Genomic DNA, 22246 nt, shown 5'->3' with positions numbered 1-22246 from the left:
CCATGCACTGGCTAACACATCCCCTTTGTGGGAAGAAATGATGCAGCATCATGCTGTGCTGGCCTCTCGCCCACTCCCCCTGAGGGTTTGTCATCTAGGAATCCCCTACACCCCGAGCAGTCGAGTAGCTGTGTCCTGCACCATGAGCCTCCCCATCTGCAGAGTGGGCCAGAGACTTCCAGGAATGGAAACTTGTAGTGATAGCTAAGGAAACTGTCCCAAACATCAGCCCCACTGGGATGAGTGCTGACCTTGGGTAGTGTCCTTCCCGGGCAAGGGAAAGGTCCTCGTCCCCCAGAGTGTCCCTGGAGGGCTTTGTACAATAGTAACACTCATCCTGGAAGGATGTATTTGTGTTGTTAAAAAAAAAAAAAAAAAGGCACAAACAAACTGATAACAGAGTTGTTTTTAGTCATCAGCCCCAGGGCTGCAGCCTCCTCCCTTGTGGGGATGCTGACCACCTAGGGGGCTTGTAGATCACAGAGATCAGAGCAAAGAGGGGATGCTGTGGGGAAATGGGATTAAAACAAAGTCTTGTTTTGTTACATAGAGCTCCAGGGAAGAGAAGTAAGGTTGGCAGGAAACCCGTGGGGTCTGCCCAAGGGAACTGGACAGCACAGCTTCAACCAGTAAATAAAACGAGGAAGCCAGTGGCTTGTACTTTCCATGGAAAATGTATCCCATGCATTTTCCATTCCTGGCAGTGCCTGTCCTGCTTCCACTCAGGTGATTACAAATGCAGAACAAATGCAACACAACTCAGTCTGGAGTCTTCCACTGGCCGAGCTCTCACCGAAATCAATGTGACGTTAAGATCTGGAACGGACACGAGGCATGGTACCCAAGTGTTCTCCTTCTTGCTAATGAGGAGGGTCTCCGGCTTGTTGATAAATGGCTGTTCAAAATCTGAAGAAGAGGTAGAAGAAGAAGAAGAACTAAACAGAGATAAGAACTGGGAAGAGGGACCAGCCGGAAGAAAAGGAGGCTTTCTGGCTTTCTTCAACGCAGCATGAGTTTGCCAGAGGGAGCAGTGCTGAGCTGGACAGCCCATCTGCAACTTGTGACAGTTGGAGAAGACACCTGGAGCTTGGGAATGCAAAGGGAGCAGCCGAGGCAGTCGCCTCCGCAGCAAACACTGTACGGGTGGAGCGGCACTTGTGTAACGTTTGGGCAGTGCTGGAAATGACCTCCCCTTCCCTGGCCCCCTCAGGGTCTCTGCCTGGGTCTGACCCTTTGTGAAATTGGCACATCTCAGTCCTGGGCTCAGCGCCTGCCCAGCTGGTGACAGTGCGTGGCCCCATGGCGGGGACAGCGTGGGGCTGTGCCGCCCTGGTGCAGCAGCGGCAGCGCGACCTTCCAGGGCGAGGAAATGATCCGCAACAGAATGGTATGCAGATGTCATCCTGCAGCCATCCCGGTCGGCAGATAAACAGATGAGCTGAGCTTTCCAGGGCTGCCACCCCACTGCCTCCCAACTGCTGCAAGCACAAATATTGACAGGAAGAGCAAAACCACCCAAAATTAATCAGCAAAATGACTTAGCAAGGCCAGGGGTGTTACTCTAAACTCAATGTGGAGAGAACACCAAGAAGCAAAGTGTCTGCAGAAGGGGCTGCCCCATCCTGCTCAGTGTGTTGCCTGGGTCAAATGAGAAAAGCTCAAGTAGGGCTCTGTGGTGGAAGGGAGTTGATGGCAGCATATAAAGGAGATTTGTTATGGCCCCGACCCGTCATGCCAGGCACCATCCAGTCACAGAGCACAAAGTCCAACGCAGTCCCAAAGAGCCGGCAAGCTACCAGGGCAGCACAGACCCCATTTCTGATTCTCTCTCAGGTACACTAGAAAGAGCTGGTGAGATCAAGATGCAAAAGACACTTGTACCCCAAGCCATGGCTGGCTGGGAAGGATGAGGTTTGTCTTGCCAGCAGCTGCTGAGGCACCTGCTCACCTCTCTGCTTGGCAGTGCTTTTCTTTAAAATTAACATTTTGGTTTGAGGATTTTTCTACTTTTTGCACAGAATCAGCAGCCACCCAGGTTGACTAAATGGGATGAAGACAAAATTGCAAGAAACAATGAATTATGAGGCTGCTTGGTGTCCTCTGGTTGTGCTTTACTGACCAATAATTTCTTCTGTAATATCAGCCCCTGCCTGCCCATTTCCACAGGGACACGTGCTTCATGGGGTGTTCTTGTGTCTCTGATACCTGGTGTTGTCAGCATCTTTCCTCTTTAAGAGTCATGTCTCTGGAAGTGTTCACCCAGTACATGGCTGTGTTTGGTTTTGTTAATGGAAACTCTCCCCTGGGTGAAGGGGCTTCATAAGGAGGGGGTGGGTCCCCATCTAGGAGATGTGGGGCTGCCCCAGGGACCTGCAAGGGGAGATATTATGGCTTCAGGTATGCCGGAATCAGACCACATGATCCCAGTGGCCTTAAAGATTACTCTCCATTCATCTGGATTGCAGCTAAATCACTGATTTCAAGGGATTGTAGCATGAGGATGCCAGTTTGTCCAGCCTGAGACTCTTTGCCTCTACTACCCAACCCCTAAAAGCTGCTCATATAAAATGACAAGTCAGAGATGAACTTGGCAATGATCCCCATTTGGGGATCCTGCTTTTCAAATCACATTGGGCCCAACTCAGTGCTCACTGTGTTAAGTGTATAAGGGAATTCCTTTAATTTTTGATCTCTAAAGCTTTTGCTTCAGTGAGTGTCATGTTGCAAAGACTTACTCTTGGTGAAGCACTTTTTTCTACAGCTTAGGTGAAACAAGCCACGCATGGGAAACATGTTGGTCAGGTCCTATGAAAATATTGATTTCCCAGAGAATTCTTATCTTTATTTCCTGGGGTTTTGCTGTCTTCTGAAATCACAGATTTGTTTCCAAGTATGAACATGTTCCTCATTCCTCTCCTGAGACCTGGGCACATGAGAGGGAGGAGGTACACAACTGCCAGAGGTAAGAGACTGTGAGGGCCTCTCCAAGCTCAGATGGCAGCCAAGAACTAACTGATTTACTGGGCTGGTCTTGCTGCCAATGAGCTTGTGATTAATGCACTAACCCCCCTCTCTGACCACATCACATATTTTCTGTAAGGCTGTCTTAATGACTCGGGTGGGAATAATTTAGCATCTTCTTCATTAATATATTCTAAGCTTTATGAGATGAGGACTGTACATATCCTATTCCACCCTGATGAGGCATTCTGTATGTTTACAGTGCTATCTGTAGCTGTAATAAAATACACACCTAACCGGACACATGGGAAATGAGACATATGAGCGGGGAGTTCACTTGAGAACTCAGCTGCAGGTAAAATACAGAAAACCCAGTTTTCCAGCCAAGCACAGATATTTTGTTCCTGGCAATTCCACCAAGCTCTCAACATGAGAAATGAAGTTGATGGATAAATCTGTGGTCTGATCATGCTGTCTCCAAACATCCCTGACACTTACATCAGCCCTTCCAAGCTCTCAAGGGACAGTTCCACATTGCAGCCCAGTTCAGCAGGAACAGGCAGAGCTTCATCTGGATGCTTTGCAATGGCTATAGTTACCGTATGCCTGGGTTTTCCTGACATGTCCCTGTCCTGTCTGGAAAGGCGGATTCTGAGGTTTCCTGGACGTTTGATAGCCATAACAGGGGACAGCTTGATTGGAATGAGTATGAACATGTGCTGTGCAGCCATGTGCACAGCAACACTGCGAGGTGTTGGCTGGATCTGTTGCACACACGCTGTCCACAGGCACTGTGAGTCCCATGGGCCCTGACAATGTGGGATTTATTGCCCCTAAACTACGTGTGCATGCGTGCTGCTGTCTGGTAAACAAGAGAGTCATTACTGAGCTGCAGATGAGGCTGGAGGTGAGAAAAGGTGGACAATGGAGTGAAGTAAGTTACATTTTCAGGATCATACAGAAAATCAGCCTCTTGCAAATGCATTCCCTGCATGTAAGCCTGTCAGGTTGTACTTCTTTTTAGCACATGTAAGAAGCTTTCTGCCCCCATCCTGATATGACACTCAAGAGTGTCTGAACCCCCCTTGTCCAACATGTCTGGGATTTAGGGAAGCTCTGTCCTGTTTTAGGATGGGCAGCAGAGCCTATGGGAGGAGAACGCAATTGCCCAAACAGATCCCAGTTCCTCTCCAGCAGCTGCCCAGCTTTTCTGATTTGCCTCTGCATTTTTCTCTGCATAGCTGCACAGGCAAATTTGGCTTTGCCCTGGGACTTCTGAAAAATGCATCTTGTATGTCATGACCTGCCTGGCTCATGACAACTGCACCAACTAATAAATGGGGGCGGAAAGAGAAATAGTTCAGCCAACTGTTTCCAGGGGACAGTGCTCATTTATCTTGCTAGAGCAGGCTGTGAGCAGTGGGGGAGATGGCAGAGAAGCCCCTGGGGCATGGGGAAACTGAGTACTGGCCCTACAGCCACTTGCAGTTCCAGCTCCAAGCCTGGTGGATCAGCCCTCCTCCTCCAAAACTCGTCTTATGACCCTGGTGCATGGGCAGCCTCTGCTCAGACAGTGTGGAGAGGAGCATCTGGATCTGCCATGGTGGGGTGGCTCCAGGGCCATCCAGCCTGGGGACAGCAGGAGGCTGCACATGGTGTGTCTGTGCCACTCCTCCTCTCCCTCTCTCAATCTCAGCTTTACAGAACGTTGTCATCCCTAGTTACTAGCATCTCCGAGAGCCCCCAGCTGCCCAAAAGCTAACTCTTGTGCTTTTTTCAGCAGTTGAGCGTCTCTGAGGCCCGGCTCTCACTCCTTAAATTCCTGCATTCCAGCCCAGCTGGAGTGATGCCCCCGGGCTGGGACATAATTGCATCCCAGACACTGCTGCCATCCCCCAGAAATGGACGGATATTGGTTCCCTCAAAATGCAGGGAGCAAGCCCTTGGCCCCTTCCCTGAGCCAGCGGCAGCCACGCTCTGCTCTAGGAGGCCAGGGGGCAGATGGGTTTTTTAATCTTTCTGATATTATACTGGTGCATAGACTGCCCCTGAGTTCCCCCAGCCTGAAGGTGCACACCGACGGATGGCTCTTACCTCTCACAAACACATAGGTGCTGACTGCTGTGGTGCCCTCGATTTTGGCATCAATGTACTTGTAGTAGCAGCGGTAGTAACCTGTGTCGTTCGCCTGGGTCTCTGTCAGCACCAGGACCTTGCAGTACGGCTTCATGCCAGTCCCCTCGCAGTCTTCTTCTCGGATTGCCCGGCCGCTGATGGGGGCTGTTGATGCCACCAACTCAGTCTCTTTCTCCTTCCCAGCAGGGTCCACCTTGACCCCGGGCCACGACCACTCCAAGGGGTGCTGGCCTCTAGACATGGGCAGAGAGGAGAGTTAGCTTTGGGGGGAGCAGGGTGGATGTGATGGGGATTTCACTGCCCTGTGTCACCCTGTGCACTCTGCACGGGGCCCATCCAGGCACCGCTCTTGGGCTGCGCTATGGAGGAACGGCCATCCTGCCAGGTGGAAAACAGGCACGAGGAGATGGCAGGCAGCTTCACTAATCGCTGGGCAAGCAGAGGCTCATCCCCTTCCCCAGGCCACCTCTCTAGCCATGCTAAGCTGTAAGATATCAGCCCACTCACAAAGACATCTCCCCCTCCCATGACTGTGTCCTACTGATATTGGACAGGGAGTCACACAGGGGTCCTCAGGGAAAGGCTCCATTTATTTTCTATTCCCTCTCATTATAAGAAGGGTTCAGAGCTATTAAAAAACCACATGGATGTGATGAGTTCCTTTGGCTCAGTGCAGCTGCTGGCTGGGGCTTGTGATGTGATGAATGGAGTGGGAAGGAGAATGAGGAAAGGAGAGCAGACTGGAAAAAAAAAGCTACAGAAAAAAAGCAGGGGGGAGTCAGGGATAAAACACAGAGAGCAGAAAACAAGGGGAGGCTCAGTTGATCGCCTTCTCTCCAGCTGCCAGCTGTATTTCCTTCCCTGCTGCTGTGGGAGGGGGTTCCCTTGCTCTGCACAGCCCCCTGCAGCCCCCTCGCCCCCAACACGCTCCCCGCACTGAGGCTGCTGCCCGTTCCCGCTCTGCAGAGACACGGAGCTACAGACACCCCTCCAAGGGCACTGCCGTAGAGCCTGTTCACCAACAGTCCAAAGGCAAACGGAAAAGTCCAGGAACTGCAAGAAACCCCCAGACAGAGCTTGCACGTGTGCTTTTATATATAGCTGAGGATCTCCGGAGCGGGATGCTTGCATATGCACATGTACGCACACGCCGCCATCCCTTGCTATAACTGCACTTGTTTACTACAAACAAAACAAGCTTTTATTCCATGCTGGAAGTTTCCTTCTTTGAAATCAGAGCCCTTTTCAGAGGAAGGCCTAGTTCCCACTTGAAAGTTTGCCAGTATAGCTGAAAGTCACTTAAGAATGTGAAAAATAAAAAAGGAAAAAAAAAAGACATGGCAAGAGACAGCTGTGGGGGTAAAAATGGCCTTTTGTCAGCACCGTTTGCTCTATTAGGAGAAACTGGGTTCATCTATTATTCAAGTTGGGAATTGGTGTGTTGGCACACGCAGCTCCTCTGCCAGGGCAGCTCTGCGGGCAGATGCTTTTAAGCGCAGCCAGACTGTGGCTGTCACCAATAGCTTGATCCAGCCAGCAAGGGACAGCTAGTGGAAGTGAGATAAGGTGCCATGGGAGAGCACAATGGCTCAGATGCAGTGAGGACAGGATTTCTGTCCAAGCGCGGGGGAAAAAGAGCTGCCCCTTTGTATTTGTCTTCAGCAGCTGATTTATCTTCCTGCAGACTTTGCTCTCTTCCAGCTCCCACTGCCCAGCTCTCCAAGGATGATTTTGGAGGCAGTGTGCTGTGCTCTCCCTGTGTCACCAGGCACAAGGGCTCTGGAGGCAGTGACGTGCCCTTGGGGACAGCCATGCAGCCCCTCTGATCCAGCTCAAACTTCTGCGTTCACTAGAAGTGCCATCAGTGCCTGAGGCAAGACTGGAAGTACAGCTCTGGTGGCTTGTATCCATGGTTCACAGCAGGCTTTTCCAAAGGATCAGAGTCTCACAAACACTTTGATAAAAATAAGAGTCTTGAACTTCAAGTTTTTCCCATCCTATGCATGCACAGGGAAAATGGCAGCGAATCGGATCACCAAACCAGTAGCACTCGGTGCCCTCTGCCATGCCCATTGCTGCTGCACCCACGGCCCCACTGCACCAGGCACAGACTCTGGGGCTGGCCCTGCTCTCAGCCCAGAGCCAAGAGCTTCAGACCCCGACTACGCAAAGGAGCCTCAAAGCCCTTTGCATTTGCTCAGGCATTTTTGGCGCTTCACGTGGATCAGGGTAATTGTGCAAGTCTCCAGCGTTTCCGCTTTCTGTTTGTTTACCCACTGGGATTTTCACGCATTATCAGATCCACTTGTTTTATTAACCATCAAGGCTAGCAGTAGCTGAGTGACACGTATTTATATAAACACGGATGGGCCAGTACAAACAGACCCGCAGACCAGCCCACAGGCAGCATTAAACTAAGGCATTCCTTGCATCATGTGCTGTGCAAAAAGATCCAGTGGGGACACAAAGCTGTAGGCATTAGTGAGTCCAAGTCAGAATCACCAGCGTGTTGAGGACCAGAAGAACACAGGGATGAGGGCATGCCAGGCTCACTTGGGTTTGTTTCTAAATCTACACTCTACATTTGGGGAAAGGTCCAGGCAGCAGTTTTGGATGGTTCCCTCCCTCCTATGTGTCGCCTTCGAAGATTTGTCAGCAAGTTGTTTTCTTTCAGCTCTGTGATAATGTGCCTCTGGGTGACAGATTCTGCTGATGCCAGCTGGAAACAGATGCACTGTAGGCTTCTTCACAGCTGTTTTCCTAAATCTTGTTAGGACAGATGCTCTTCAAGGGAGATGTTGCAACTGGCACCACTTTTCTTCAATCCTCTTTGAAGCTACCAAGTGTGGAATGTGATGGGCAAATCTGGCTGTGGCTGTGTGGCTTAGCTGGGATAAGACAGATCCTATTTCAGCACCACAGAGGATGTTCACAGCAGTCACACACATGTAGGAAAGAGCAGCAGCTGTTGTGTGTCCCCAGATGCTGCTCCAGAGCAGCCATGGCAGGGCATTGCCTTGTCCTCGAGCTCCTTCAGCCCTGCCACATGGCTCATCTCCTCCATAGGAGTCAAGAGGGCTCCAGGGTCAAATTCTTCCTTTCTGACAGAGTAGGGTTTGTGCATTCACAAGCACTTGCAAGTCAGCTCTATTAACGAGCCACTGGGCAGCAAAGCGCAACCTTGCCCTTCTTTTTCTGTATACCATGGCTGGGTGATGGTCCCTCTTCACTTGAGTGCCAGCACCTGCAGGATGGGATGGGAAAGGATAGCATGGGATGGCACAGCCAGGATCGAGCTGATCCCTCCAGAGGTTTCTGCTGTTGTGCAGCTGGCTTCTGTGGGCTCTGCTCCAATGTTCGTGAGCTGGAACAGCACAAGCTCTCTGATTTCCCTGAGCACAGGCTGCTGAGGGCATGAATGCAGAGATTCACAATATTCTTTTCTTCCTTCTTGAGATGGGAGCTAATAAAAGCCAAACTGTCCATGTGGGCATCAGCCCCTTTGCCCTGCTCTGCCATATGCTGAGATCAAAACATCACTGGGGCTCTCACAGCCAGCCCTGGCATGATCTCTATTTTCAGGAGTGCTCCTATGCTGATCCCTCACTCTGTCTGGACCTCTCAAGGGTGACAGGGGAACGTGCCTGTATGTGATGCCATTTGCAAAAGCAGGGCTGCAGCATCTGCTGGCTCTTTGCAGGTTTGCTGTGTCTTTGCATCTCTGGTAAGTATGCCCAGCTCCAGAGGCATCGCTTATCCCATGGCTGGGCACGGACTCTGGTCACGGATGAGGCTAGGCGGGCTGTGGAGCAGGAGGGGGGCTGCAGAGCTGCGGGTGGGTGAGATCCAGGCTGCTGTGAGGGAGCCTGAGAGCGCAGTCAGCTGCGGGACTCTCACGCTCGGTGGGTGAAGCTTGAAAGGTCTCCAGGGAGTCTCACACGGGGTTTTTGAGCTCAGCTTTCTGCTACAGCACTGCTTCAAGCAGGCCTGTACTCCTGGCGCCAGGGCAGCTCGAGGAGCAGCCAGAGGACGTTGTTCTCAAGGGAAGACCAGGGTCAAACTGAAGCCACCTCCAACACAATACTCAGCAGGGAATCCCTGGATCCTGGATTTGATTTCATATGTGTTTCTGCCCTACCCTGCCCCACCACCCTCTCCTTTGCCTGTTCTCTTGGTGGTCTGCATGTTTTTCCCTTCAGCTTCCATTAAGACAAGCCAGGTCTTCCCAGGGTGGGCCATGGTCCAGAGAAGAGGTTGGAGAAGCAGCTGGGTGTAATTAGAGATCCAGGGACCAGGAAAGATTTACTTTTCATCGAAATGAAGTAATAGTGTCCCACAGTCAAAATCCTTTCCTCAAGATATTAGACAAACACAAGCTTGAGATCTCGGAGGGAGAAGAGGAAACTCTGGGCCACACAGAAGCTGCTGAGATTTATCTACCTGCAGATGGTGCAAAGGACAGTGCACAGCCCCTGAGGAGCACATCTGGGATAGCGGGGTGCAGAGGTGGGGGTCAGCCAGGGACCAGCAGGGGCAGAGGGTGCCTGGGTTTTAGTACTGTTTGCAGATGGCCTTTCTGCACTTTGCCTGGCCAGTTCAGTCTTGCGCAGCACCTGGGAGCCAGGGGTAGAGATGTTCCTTATCTCAGCTGTGTCCACGCCAGCATGCTGTAGGGATGCTGTGCAGTGAGCCTGAAAGACAAGCCTTAGCACTGCAGCAGGAAAGAGGGAGGTTGCTGACACTTGGAGTGACTCTATAGCTTGTACAACACTCCCTGCAAGGGCAGGCCATGCCGAGTCTGTGTTGGAAATAAGATTATTTTTTTTCCATTTAATGTGAGTTTCCTTCATATTAATCAATACACAACAAATGCACATGGAAAGGGCAATCTTGTCATTCACGGTCCGGAAGGGTTACCTGAAAACAAAGACTTTCCACTTCATGGCTCTAAGCAGGTATGTTCATGCTTGACAGCAGAAGACACTTTCTTTAACCACTCCTCTACCTCCAGTATGTGCTTTAGTCTTGGCTTAATCTGCAAGCAACACAGTCTTGAAGACACTTTCTGTGTCCCTCCCTGGGCAACTGCTGAGAAAGAGTCTGGCCTGATAATAATCTCACTGAATCTCTCCTCTCTTCCAAGGTTTTAACAGAGTGTTGGCTCCCGCATCCCTCTGTGGAAAGAACTGCCATTGCAGAGCCCTGGAGTCCCCAGACTCCCTCCTCTTCCTCTATGCCCCCACAGCTGCTATATGGTTAACCACAGTCCTCCACCTCATGCATTTCCTACAACCCAGCATACACCACAGCTCCTCAGGTCACCTTATGAACAAGCCCACAACCACTTAGCTTTCCAGACCAAGTGAAATCAGTTCAGTACAACCTTCAACCACCTCTTCTTTGTTCCTGTTCCCTGGCTACGAACCGATTCACAAAGTAAAAGCAATGCCATCTGTTCCAGGAAAAGTTAAATATGTTTATGACAAGACATGAACACAGTGCCAGCCAAGTGTTTGCAGTAATTGCTCCATGGTTATATATAACACTGAGAAACACCCATTTGAGGCCCACGCCGAATTTATACCCCCATTGGGCCCTAGCACTCAGATCCTGAGCACGGATCTGCTTTCAGCTGCTGAAGGGAAACTCCAGCTTTGTCAGGAAAATTGACCTTGGTCAGTTCTCCACTTGTGTGGGTTTTTTTTTTCCGAGATAGGGGTTAGTGCTGAGAACATGTACAGCTGAGTGTCCCAGCATGGGATAAATCAGTTCAGGCATATCACCTTCTCAGAGCCACAGTCTCCAAAATGACCAGGGATTCTCCAGCTCCTCTCACAGAGTTATTGACCTGGCCTGGCTGGGGTTTCTCTTCACCTCCATGTGTCCAAGGAATAGTGTTCAATCCCAGCTGGAAGCCTCTCACAGCTACTACTAAGTGCAGCCTTGTCTTCTGCCATGGATATTTCTCACTGTCCCCCAAAATGATCTGCCAGATTCAGAAACCAGAACTACAACCCTAGCAGCCCCTGATGAGGTGAGAATAAGCAACATCAGAGAGAGACACGAGAGTCAGGAAAGCAGTTTCCCTGAAGAGCTTACGTGGAAGCTATCAGATCATGCAAATGCTTCTCTGTCTTCCTTCTGCCTGCAAGACTACAGCAGAGGTTATCACCATCTCCTCTGAGACATCTTCAGCTTTTCAATTAATTAATTAGATGAATTCATACTTGGTGAATGTGACAGATTTCTAGTTGGCCATGCTACTTTGCAGGTATACCACAGCCAAGATGTCCCCAGTGGGCTCTCCCTGCCTGGTCCTCCAACACCCACCAGGTAAGAGCAGTCTAGGCAGAGCCGTGCACCTTACCTGCAGGTGATGGTCAGTGTGTCCTTGGCGTTGATGACGTGTTCCTCCTCCGTGATGCTGAGAGTAGGGGGGGTCATAGAATAGCCACTCACCAGATCTGTGTAGAGAAAGGAGAGACGGGGTGATGCAGACATCTGCTAGTCTGGACCCACCACTGTGGGCAGCCCCTAGCTTGGCATCACAAGCCCAGCAAGGGGCAAAACCTCTTGAAGGAAACATCTTGTAGGAGTCTGCTCTTCAAAGACAGCTCTAGGGCTGGGGCCAGAGAGCCCCTGGGCTCAGACTAGCACAGAGGAGGGCCAGAAAAAGAGTGGAAGGCAAGAAATTAAGGAATCCAAGTGTGGCCGTTCATCATCAGGTGACTGAGATTGAGCTCACTTAGACTACTGCTCTGAAATGATGTTATCTGATAAGAGGAGAGAGTCTGGTTGGAGATTTTTCTATATACATGTAGTTTTCTGTAATCAAGGGGACAAATCAGGGGTGCCCAGATACCACAAATGCAAAACTCTCGCAGTTGTACGGAGGTGGTTCCAGGAGCCAGCAGGCATTCACTGAGTGCCCTTCTCCTGCCAGGCACTCTTGGGTACCCAAACATGACCAGACCTTTGGGGATTACAGCAGCTCCCTTCCCTGCACCACAGCCCGGCAGGCATTCCGGGAGTGAAATTATCCAGGCTCAAGGATAGGCAGGTAAACATATTATTGAGCACTTCTCCCAGGTCTTTATGGGAGAGTCCCACGTGTGTGCTCGCATCTCTGGCATGCCAGACATGTACCCTAAGCGAGTTCCTCGTGGACAAAACATCTCGAAGTACCGGTTACCCTCAGAGAGGTAGCTGTTGTTTTTCATTAGCACAGTGTTTCTGTCATTACTTCATGATCTTTATCTTAAAACTCCAGCTTCTGGAGACATGAGATAATTCAAAAGGAAAGTCTCAGTGACTGCAAAAGAGGCAACCAAAAATAGAAAAAACAAAAATGTTGCAAAATGTGAAGCTGTGACTCAGGTAGATGCTAAATGCTACGGAAGAAAAGAACGCAAAAATACATTGCTAGCTTGATTTTCTACAGAAATGTGAGATTTTTGCAACTGCATTCTGTGTATGTCTGTCTGCATCCCTTGTAGCATTCAAACCCATTTATCAGAGAGATCTGGCAGGGACGGAGAGGTCTCGAGGACGTGGTGTTTCCACAGGTTTCACAAGCAGCAGGAATGCCATGTGCTGCCTCTCCCCCAAAGCTGGGTCCTGAGGACTCGGGCCTTGGAAGCCCCATGGTAGAGCCAAGTGATGAGTGTTTCTCTATGGGGAAACCTGCCCCAGGAGTTGCCAAATGGCTGCCAGACCCTCTGACACGAAGCCTCTGAGTGGTGGCATGGGGACCCAGGCCTACGGGTAAGATGCAGTGCCTGGGGTCCAGCGCCACCAGGAGAGGCTGCCGAGGGGGATACGGCAGCGGAGGGACGTGCTGAGCCTCACCGCCAGCACGGCCAGGCCAGGGCTGCCGGCCTTGTTCTCCCCGATTGTTCTCCACTTCCTTCCCGCCCGCGCGTGGCTCCGAGGTGGCTGTCCCCGCGGCTGCCCCCATGGCAACGGCGGGGTGCTGGCCACCTCCTCCCGCCATCTCCCGCCTCCTCTTCCCTCACCCACGTGAGGCGGTGTCAGACCAGGGGCTGTCCCAGCCCACCTCCACCTGCGCGGGGGTCCCGCTCCACGTGGCCTGTCCCACAGACTCCGCTCTCTCAATGACAATGGCAACAGCAGCAGTTTTTCTTCATCCAACATGCTGGTTGGGTCAGCGGCACCGTGGCACCTGGGACCAAGTGGCTTTTGGCCCCTGCGGAGGACACTCTGCCTCGCGCCTCCAACCTCCCCTTTCCCGAGGAAGGGGACGTCAGACGTCACATACAAAAATGTGCCCCTGGGCTGTGAAAATAAATGAGCACATTTCTGGTAAAATCCCTTCAAAACGTAAAAAGGTTTATTAAAAAAAAAGGCGGAGGGGAAAGGAATCTGACCGCTAAGCTGTATTTCCTATTAATGCCGGACACACTTATCCCAGTGCAAACACTGCTCTCCAGATGGCCATAGCCCGATGGTCCATTGCTCTGGCAAGTGGCCGGGGGCACCCACCACCCCCACAGAGCTCAGCCCAAAATGTGAAAGATACAGCTTGCCATAGGGCTGGCAGGGGCCAGCAGACCCTCTCATTGTGCCCTGGGCAGCGAGCAGAACACTAATCCCCAAAACCCTGGCACAGCGATCCCCAGGGCTGGCTGTGACAGGCGCCCAAGTGGGTCTCAAACCAAAACCATCCCTTTTGCTTGAACCATTAAAAAAAAGTGGTCCAGGCTGGTGGGAGCCTCTCAGCCATTGCTGTGTACCACATCTGCCCCACCGCTGGGTCTAATGGGGCTGCAGGACAGCCACAGAAATAATTCCCTGCCTCCCTTCACGTGCCGCTTGGTGACCTGTGAGCAAACAACACCAGGGGGGTGGAGGGGAAGAAAGAAAAAGTACGGTCTGTGCAGGTTGAGGCTATGGGATTCCTGCAGATGCATCCTGTCCATGGCCCGCCGTGAGTACAACAGGAAAAGGAACCACTGCTGCCTCCGAAAGCGCTGCGGGGCTGGGGATGCTCCTGCTGCCGGCAGCCAGCACCGGGCCGGCCCTCACAGACGTCCAGCCTCCTTGCCAGCACTTCGGGGACTCCCTGCATCAGGCGCTAGCTCATGCTGGGCACTCACTGCTCGCCCTGACACCTCATTTTGGGGCTGGCACTTTGGGGTGTTGGTGCTCACAGCCAGCCATGGCACTCAGGACAAGCAAAGGGATGCACAGCGCTATTCCCAGCCTGCAAAAGCATCTTCAAGGCCATCAGATTTTCCCCAAAATATTCTCTGTCCCTCTCTATGCCTGCCAGCCGGATCCACCCCATTGCTGTCCCTACCCTTTTGCTCCCTGAGGCAGCACGTGCCTTTCTGTGGTTCTTTCCTGTGTCTTACTCTCCCCAACACTCAACTTGGTGCTGGGTTTGGCCATTAAATCTCTGCTAACCGACATACAGATGGTTTGTGTCTCTGGCAAATCCCAGGATGCGAGGGAGATGTCTCCAGAGTGCAGAGCGTCTCCTCTCTTCTGAGTCCCTCCTTCCCCACCTCCAACCCCACGGATGGTTTATCTCCTCAGCCCTCCAAGCAGACCTCACCCTCTTGTGCACACCACACTGTGCCCTTGCGAGGGGAGAGCATTAATGTAATTAAAAAGGCATGCGGCAGCCCCGGCAAGCTTTGTTTTTTCAAGATGGTTTCCAAGCAAGTTGGCAGCAGGATATTAAAATAAACAGAGGGGGATTGATGGGATGCGGGGAGAGGAAGCAGGATCCCACAGCCACTCACACCTTGTCCATTTTCAGAGAAGTGCGTTTCCCAGCAGTTTTCCTAGCCTTGATCTCTCAACATGTGGCTCTGAAAGCGGACAGGGTGCACCGACGGCCTTATCACTGGCGGCTCCTTCATTTTCTCCAGCCCCCTCCACCTCTTTCTGCACCCTGAAATCACTGCTGCTCTCAGCACGGCAGGGCTGCCTGCTGGGGTTCCACATCCCACGACTCTCCCTGCCTGGCGGGGAAGCCACACTCACCCCAGAAAGCGCTACCCACCCCAGGGTGTCTCGCAGAGACTGAGCAGCCTGCAGGCTCCAGCCTTGTGCCCAACCTTGAGCACGCTGTGGGAAAGCCTCACCATGGGCCTGGTTTTCCCTTGCGATGGCTGCAGATGGCTAAATCACTGCAGAGCAACGGCTGTGCCAGAGCCAGCACCACCGCAGCGAGCAATGGCTTTGAAAACCCGTGCAGAGGCTGTGTGTGGGTGGAGGTGCAGGCATGGCATGGTATGGCATGGCACGGCACGGCACGGCTCCTGCTCTCTGTCTGCTTCCACTCGCAAGAAGGCCTGCACCGGATTCTCCCTCCGAGCCCCCACACACCACCTCAACCCCTCTTCGCTTCCCCTTCCCTCCCTCTCTGCTGAGCTGGCCCTGCTGACTGATTAACGGGGCACCTTTCCGGAGAGGGATTTTGTTCACACTCTGTCCTTCTCGCTGACTTCCTTCCCTGGCACTGGACTGGACCGCTCTGGCCACAGCTGCCATGTGTCCCCAGCTAACCGGCACAGCTCAGACTCCTGCCACCAAACTTACTGCTTTGGGGTTTTGTGCCCAGAGCTGCAAAATAACATGCACAGAGCAAACCTGGTCCAGATGAGGCTGCACACTCCCGCTTGTCTCCCTGCACCTTGCATACCCAGCCCAGTCCAGCCTGCTCATGACAGTGCTATACTGGGGCAAAAGACAGGCTGGAAGGGAAGAAACCTCTCCTTTCCCCCAGCAAAGCTACTCTGACCCTGCAGCCTCCCCATCTCTACTTTGCCATGTTCAGACAAAAATTCCCAGTCAATGAGCATCCTGACAAAGCAAGGCAGGAACTCGAGAACACTTTCTACAAAGTGATTTCTAGCAGATTTCTACCACATAACCGAATTCCCAGACCAAGGCTCCAGGATGGAGCCCCTGAATTTACCCACATCCTGAGGGTGCAACACAAAGCACCTCAGATGAGCCTGCGTCTGGCCAGAGCTTGACACAACTCTGAATGCCCTGGAATTGCTCAGCAGCCAGTGCTACCATATAGCCCGATGTGGCTCATCTTGCAAAGTGTGTCCCATTTCCTTTGGGTTTTACCCCCAGCCCAAAGCCTTGGCTGCCCCAAGGTGCCCCAGCAGGCTGGAAAGCCAGTAGGGGGGCCCTGCCATTGCACATGGGGCAAGGCATGCACTTAGACATGCAGTCACACACCACAGTTACTGTTTGAGAAAAACCTGCCCTTGGACAGCTAACAATAAAATTCCGGAACCTCACTATTGGGAAACAGGGACTGAATGACCCCTTTTGAAGCAAAAAAGCAGCAATAGCTGGCACCGGGGGGAGAGGGATGACAAACATTGCTCTGCCCTTTCTGCAGACCTCTCCTCCTGCTTTCCAGGTTGGGTCTGTCTGAATTAGCAGCATTTGCTGGTGAAACTGCATGTGCACCATTACACCTTGCTCTGCAGGAACTAACCTTGGCACCACAGGTGACATCTTCCTCCTCTGCTGCAGTCACCTCTTCCCCGCCTGCTCTGGTGCCAGGTGCTGCGGGACCCCCAGTTGCCTGCAGATACACGGGAGGTCCAGAGGCAGAGCTGGGCCAGCTTCCCACCTATGGGGCTGAAGTTCTCCCACAGAGCGACTCATCCTCACACATGGGGCAAGCATCCAGCTGTGGGCTGGAGTGACAAAGTGTGAATGTCATGAGTGTCACGTCATGCAAGGAGCAGGCAGCTGGCAGAACAGCAGGGGGAATTTGAATGCAGGGCTGTCAGCTCCTCCTCTTCCTCCTCCTGGTGCTTGCCAGCACACAAAAAGGCTTGTTTTGTAGAGAGGTGAGATATCACACGAGGCTGAGAAATGAATGGCAGGCTCTGGCCATGGTGAGATGAAACACCAGGTGTTTTCTCTCCAGCCTGACAGCGGGCAGGGTGAGCCCCAAACCACGCAGGGAATTCACACCGAAATGGAGCAGGTTCAGCATGGGATGAGGGCTGCGAGGGCAGGGTGACAGCCGGCCACGCTCACCCTGGGGCTGGGGTAAAAATGGAGAGGTGGCACGCTAAAGGGCTCTGTGGGCAAGATGGAAACAGACTGAGGTGCAAGCGATGAATAAGTTAAAACTTGTAATGATGGAAAGCTGGAAATCCTCCCACAATCTATGCATTTTCACAAGGGCAAAAGAAACAGGTCCTTTCTTCTACGGGGTTCATGAAAGATATTCCTTTTTCTTCAACTCAGGGTTGCCCATCGCTTCAAACCTGACCCAGAAGAGGTTAAACACGGGGGCTGTGCTCCTCCATGTGGGATCAGCTCCTCTGCCCCCTGCCTTACACTATGGCAGCATCGCTGTCCCAGCCGCACAACAGAGCCCCACGCACCAGCAGCTCCCTCAGGCCCAGGGCAGCACCTTTCCTCTCTCACAACAGGCAGCGCTGATGGTGAGACAACACTCTCCTGGTCTAGAGGTTTTCATCCATGAACCTCAAAGCCCTGAAATGTCATCAAATCAAAGTGTGCCTTCACCATTTTCTGGGGATATTTCCGAAGCATCAGATGCTCCTCTAACCAGCTGTCCTCCTTCAGGTAATGTAAGGCAATAATAATTATAGGAACTCAGTCAATACTCACAAACACAGAGGTAACCATCGTTATTGAGTGTCTGATCCCTGCTGCCGAACAGCAAAAGCCTAATGAGACACCAACTATGCCCCCCAGACACTTGTGGGTTTGTCAGTGTCTGGAAGCAGGAGACCCCTGGGCAGGAACCAATCTGAGGGCTGAGGAAGGGGCTACCAGAGCTGGTGGAAATGCTGTTTTCTTGGCACCTGCCTCAGAGACACCTCAAACACCATGGGTCTGCAGCAATGCCAGGTAGGGGGGAAGGACGCACGTCCAAAGGGACAGGGCATTTGAAGGACACAGAAAAATCAGTGCTCTCCTTCAGCTCAGCACCTGTGGCCAAGGAAGACCCCAGCCAAAGCATTCCCAGCTGGCCAGCCACGTGGGGTGTGGGATGGGGTGGGCAGAGGCATGAGCAGTGATCCCTGCAACAGCAGCATGGTCCTGACACAAGCAGAAGAAGCCACAGCCAGAGTGGCAGCACCATGAGGACAGGCGACCTGCTCCTCTTTCCCAGCCCCTGGCACTCCGTGGCACCATGTCCGTGCATCCAGTGCCCATGGGTCTGGCCAAACAGCCCCACAGTCTCAGTCCAAAAGGTTTGTTGAGTCAAAATGCACGCACACCAACAGGTCCGTCTAGCCTCCCAGTGCTCATAAACTTTTGTTAACTAGTTCTTTTCTGACAAGGCACAAAAATCTCATAACCACCTGCACTGATGGGGAATGAGGCAAAAGAAAGTCACGAGCCCTCTGGGCTACTTCAGCTTCTGGACTTCAAGCCAGCAGCCTTATCAGGGGACACAAACAGAGGAATGTGAAAGCTGGAGCCACTTTTCAGAGAGCTGGGCTGTCCTGAGGAGGAAAGCGACCCTTGTGTCCTTCAGTCCCAGTCCCTTGGTGCCTCCAGACAGGGATTTAAATCAAGGTATTTCACAAGCCAGCTGCCCTGAAGCAGCAGAGCACAGCTACACCCAATGCCCTACCGTGCTGCCACCTGCTTTTGGGACTCTGGTCTTCACCGGGCACAGACAACCCCTGTCCTTGGGACCTGCCACCACGTCATCCCAAAGCATCCCAAAGAGGGGTCAACGAGCGCCTGTCTGGGAGTGTTTATCTGTCTGCCTTTCTCCCTGCACAGGAAGCACTATCTCACCATCGCCCTGCCTTGCTCCAGCCCGGTTTCCTGCTCCATCCTGCCAGGTTTACCCTGCTTTTTCCTCCTCCCCTCCCCCTGCCCCACGGCTGTCAGGCCATGTTTGCATTTCTGTCTCCTGCTGTCTTTCCTCTCCCTACACCCCCCCGTGCTCGCTCCCTACTCCATCCTCCCCGAGAGGCTCAGTCCTGAGCCAAAGTTAGCCTCTGTCAGGTAGCCACATGTCCGGCCCGGGGCAGCGGGTCAGCCGGGGCCACCCTGCAGACCTCCTCCAGGATCTCTGCTGTCAGCAGCCTCCCTGGGCCCGGGGGAGTTGGCTGTTTGCTGCTCTTGCTGGGGTGAGGGATGCTCCCACACATCAGAGAGCTTGTTTCCCCTCTTTGGGACACCCTCCCAGACCTTCTGCTGTTGGCCAGGGGCTGGCCAGACACTGCTTTGTTTGGTCCCCCATTGCCTGAATCACTCCGGGTTTGTTGGCTGCCTGATCTTGCCCGGAGAATCCTTTTCCTGCCTTTGAGATAGAGGATGCTTGAGCCATCTGTGCGTTTTATTTCCTTGTAGAAACTAACAAGCCAAGGATTGCTTCCTCTCCCTGTCATTTCGGAGGACAGCTCCGGCTCAGCGGGATGCACAGGGAGGGGGGAGCGCAGTGCCTTCAGACAGGAATAGGACCTATTCTGTCCACAGGATTCACTTCCCAAGGAACAGAAATCCTCAGACCTGCCAAAACGCCTGTGGCAGCTCCTGCTCCGCCACCGCCGTGGCTCTGCAGGAGCCCAGGGTGAGCTGCCCTGCTTAGCATACACAGCCACCCCTCTGTCAGTGTCCCCTATTAACTGCATGGCTAAACCCTTACAAAACTCAATTAAAATTATCCTCTCACATCTTAAGGACTGTCATGTTGCTTCTCTTCCCGTTTTAATTTACTTCTTTCAAAATCTTGCCCTGCTCACATTCTCTGCCCCTGCAGGATGTGATTAACGTGGCGTAGAAAGAGCAGAGGGATTGGATGGCTTTAGGGGGCTGGTAACAGAAATTAGCACCGTTCATCACGTCTCTAACCTGAAGGGATGCAATGGATAGTCCACAGCTTGAGTGAAATGAGTGTGGGTCCAAATCTGGTAGCTGGCAAACAGGCATTGCCATCACAAAGGGATGGCCAGAATGGGCCGGGGAGATTCCTCACACGGGACCTGGGGGTCTGGGATCTCTCGGAAGGTGGCTTGGGAAAAACTTGTACTGCTGCTGCCTCCAGTTGACCTATTTGGAACTGCTCAGAAGTTGCCTGACCATTTCAGGATTCAGAGTATAATCCTACCCTGTGTCTATCCAGGTGTAATCCCAGGGGCTTCAGTGTGCTGAAGTTCCTCTGGCAGCAGAGGGTACAAACCCATGGGACACTGAAGAGACATCTTTGGCCACTGAGAAGAAGTGAGAGCCTACAAAATGACACAAGGTAAACCACTAAAGGAAATTATTATCCATTGATTTTCACACTGTACCTGATAAGGTTGAGGCAGATGACAAAGTACCTTTACATGCAACTCAGCTACACTGTGGGCTTTGCCACTGTGGGATAACCACAGAGAAATTCCCAAAGAGAGGGACAAGCACCCAGAGCACAAGTCACCACCAGCTCTTACAGTGATCCAGGTGAGACATCCAGGTCTTGGAGTCACTAAACTTCTAGTTGCCAAAACAGAGTGGGTGCATCAGGCCAGGAGCCCCCTGCCCGCACCAGGGCATCATCCCCTTTTCCGGATCTCAAGCTGCCCATGCCAAGGCCAGTGACAGCCTGGGCAGAGCCAGGACCAGCCCCGGCACCTGAACAGGGGCTTCCATCCACAGAACCAGGGCTTTGCTGCATGGAGACAGAGGAAGGAAAAAGCCCAACAAGCTGTGGAGAGGAAACCGATGTCTCTGCACACTCTCAGTTTGGACATCATTAACTACATCTCCACCATGAGCTGTTCCCAGAGGCTGTGCTCAGGTGAAGCTCCTGTCAGAGCAAGCCACAGATGTGCTGTTGGGGAAGATGGAGTTCAAGCTAGGTGAGGCCTCAGCATCCAGCACTCGCTGGGAGATGGGGAGGCAGAGGCAGCTGACTGGGAAGTCAGACAGAGCCCAAGGGTCGGCACTGAGCACGCAGAGAAAAGGGCAGCAGCATTTGGAAAGCAAGCAGCAAGTCACAGGTTTGTTTTTTTACTTGATGTGTGTGGGCTTAATTGCCGGCCTTTGAAGTTTAGCTCTTCCCAAGACCGCTGGCTTATGGACAGGCTGAGCAGGAGACTGAAGGAGTTCCCGTGCCCCATTCAGGGCAGGTTTCCCCCGTGTGAGCAAACTCTTGGACCCTGCCTGCCTCCCGCCTAGGCTGCTGCAGCCAAGCTGACCATGCCAGGCTTTTTCAGGGGTCTGTGAGCCGTACAGCTAGACTGGGAAGCACTGTGCCAAGCAGAAAAGACCTGCTCCTCCATCCTCGTGTCCCTGGAATTTGCATCCAGATGTTTGCTACTTAGCTGTGATTTGTAATCAACTCAGAGCCCTCAAACCAAACAGCTGCCCTGGGGCTGGCAGTGCCTGTTCCCCGCAGCACAACCCATCCTCAAGTTGATCTGCAGCTGCTGAGTGAGGAAGAAGCTGATGAACAGGGTAAGTGGGGAAAAGAGTTTTGCAATTAGATCTTGGCCTTGGAAAACCTGGATTTGATTCCTCATTTGCTCCAGGCTCCCTGTGAACCCATCATGCAGCCTCTTTGTATTTCCATCCCTGCCTGAGCCACAGAGGGTAGGGCAGCAGGAACGGGGCTGCTTTAGCTTGGAAAAATAATACTCCAGCAAGAAAGGAGGAATCTCTATTCCTTCTAATGAAAGATAACAAGGAACAAAGAAAATGGATTTGTCTCAGAACCAAGGTGACCTGGAAAAGCTACATTAAATGAGGATGGGTCCAGAAAGCAGAAAGCACAAGCACAGTGCAGAAGGAATTTAAACTTCATGATCGTCACAGCAGGGTTTTCAAGCATCAAGTATAACCTAATAATAATAACAACAAAAAAAAGCAAAGGGAAGAGTGATCATGGGCATGAGACCGAGCTGCTGCCTGGGGAGCGGGAGAGCACGGACGCTCCTCCACGGCGCAGCGTCTCGCATGCACACCCGCACGTGCACACACGCATCTGCACAACCCCTTCTGCTGCCTCCGACGGGGTGGGCACAAGGGGAGGCAGGAAGATCACAGGCACACGCTCTTCAAAGAAGAATTAGTCATCAGAGGTAGCGGCAGAGGAAGGAAACCTCAGGTACGAGGTCAGACGTGCGCAAGCAGAGCGGGCTGCTGGAAGAGCTCTGAGCGCTCGCCA

At 52.5% G+C, this 22246-nt stretch overlaps 1 protein-coding gene across 3 annotated transcripts in view; it reads right to left on the bottom strand.

Annotated features, from left to right (window-relative positions):
* FLT4 (fms related receptor tyrosine kinase 4) overlaps positions 1–22246 on the bottom strand; it is a 58899-nt gene that overhangs the window by 25338 nt on the left and 11315 nt on the right. For all 3 annotated transcript variants that reach the window (XM_065848873.2, XM_065848872.2, XM_065848870.2), the window contains exons 2-4: positions 11465–11561; positions 5056–5330; positions 794–906 (exon numbers count right to left, since the gene is read on the bottom strand). In XM_065848873.2, coding sequence (XP_065704945.1) covers positions 794–906; positions 5056–5330; positions 11465–11561 — 485 coding nt within the window. The remainder of the gene's footprint in view (positions 1–793; positions 907–5055; positions 5331–11464; positions 11562–22246) is intronic.

This window comes from Patagioenas fasciata, chromosome 14 (genome assembly GCF_037038585.1).
Source record: "Patagioenas fasciata isolate bPatFas1 chromosome 14, bPatFas1.hap1, whole genome shotgun sequence".
NCBI lineage: Eukaryota > Metazoa > Chordata > Aves > Columbiformes > Columbidae > Patagioenas > Patagioenas fasciata.
This window is presented reverse-complemented; position numbering and strand designations above follow the sequence as displayed.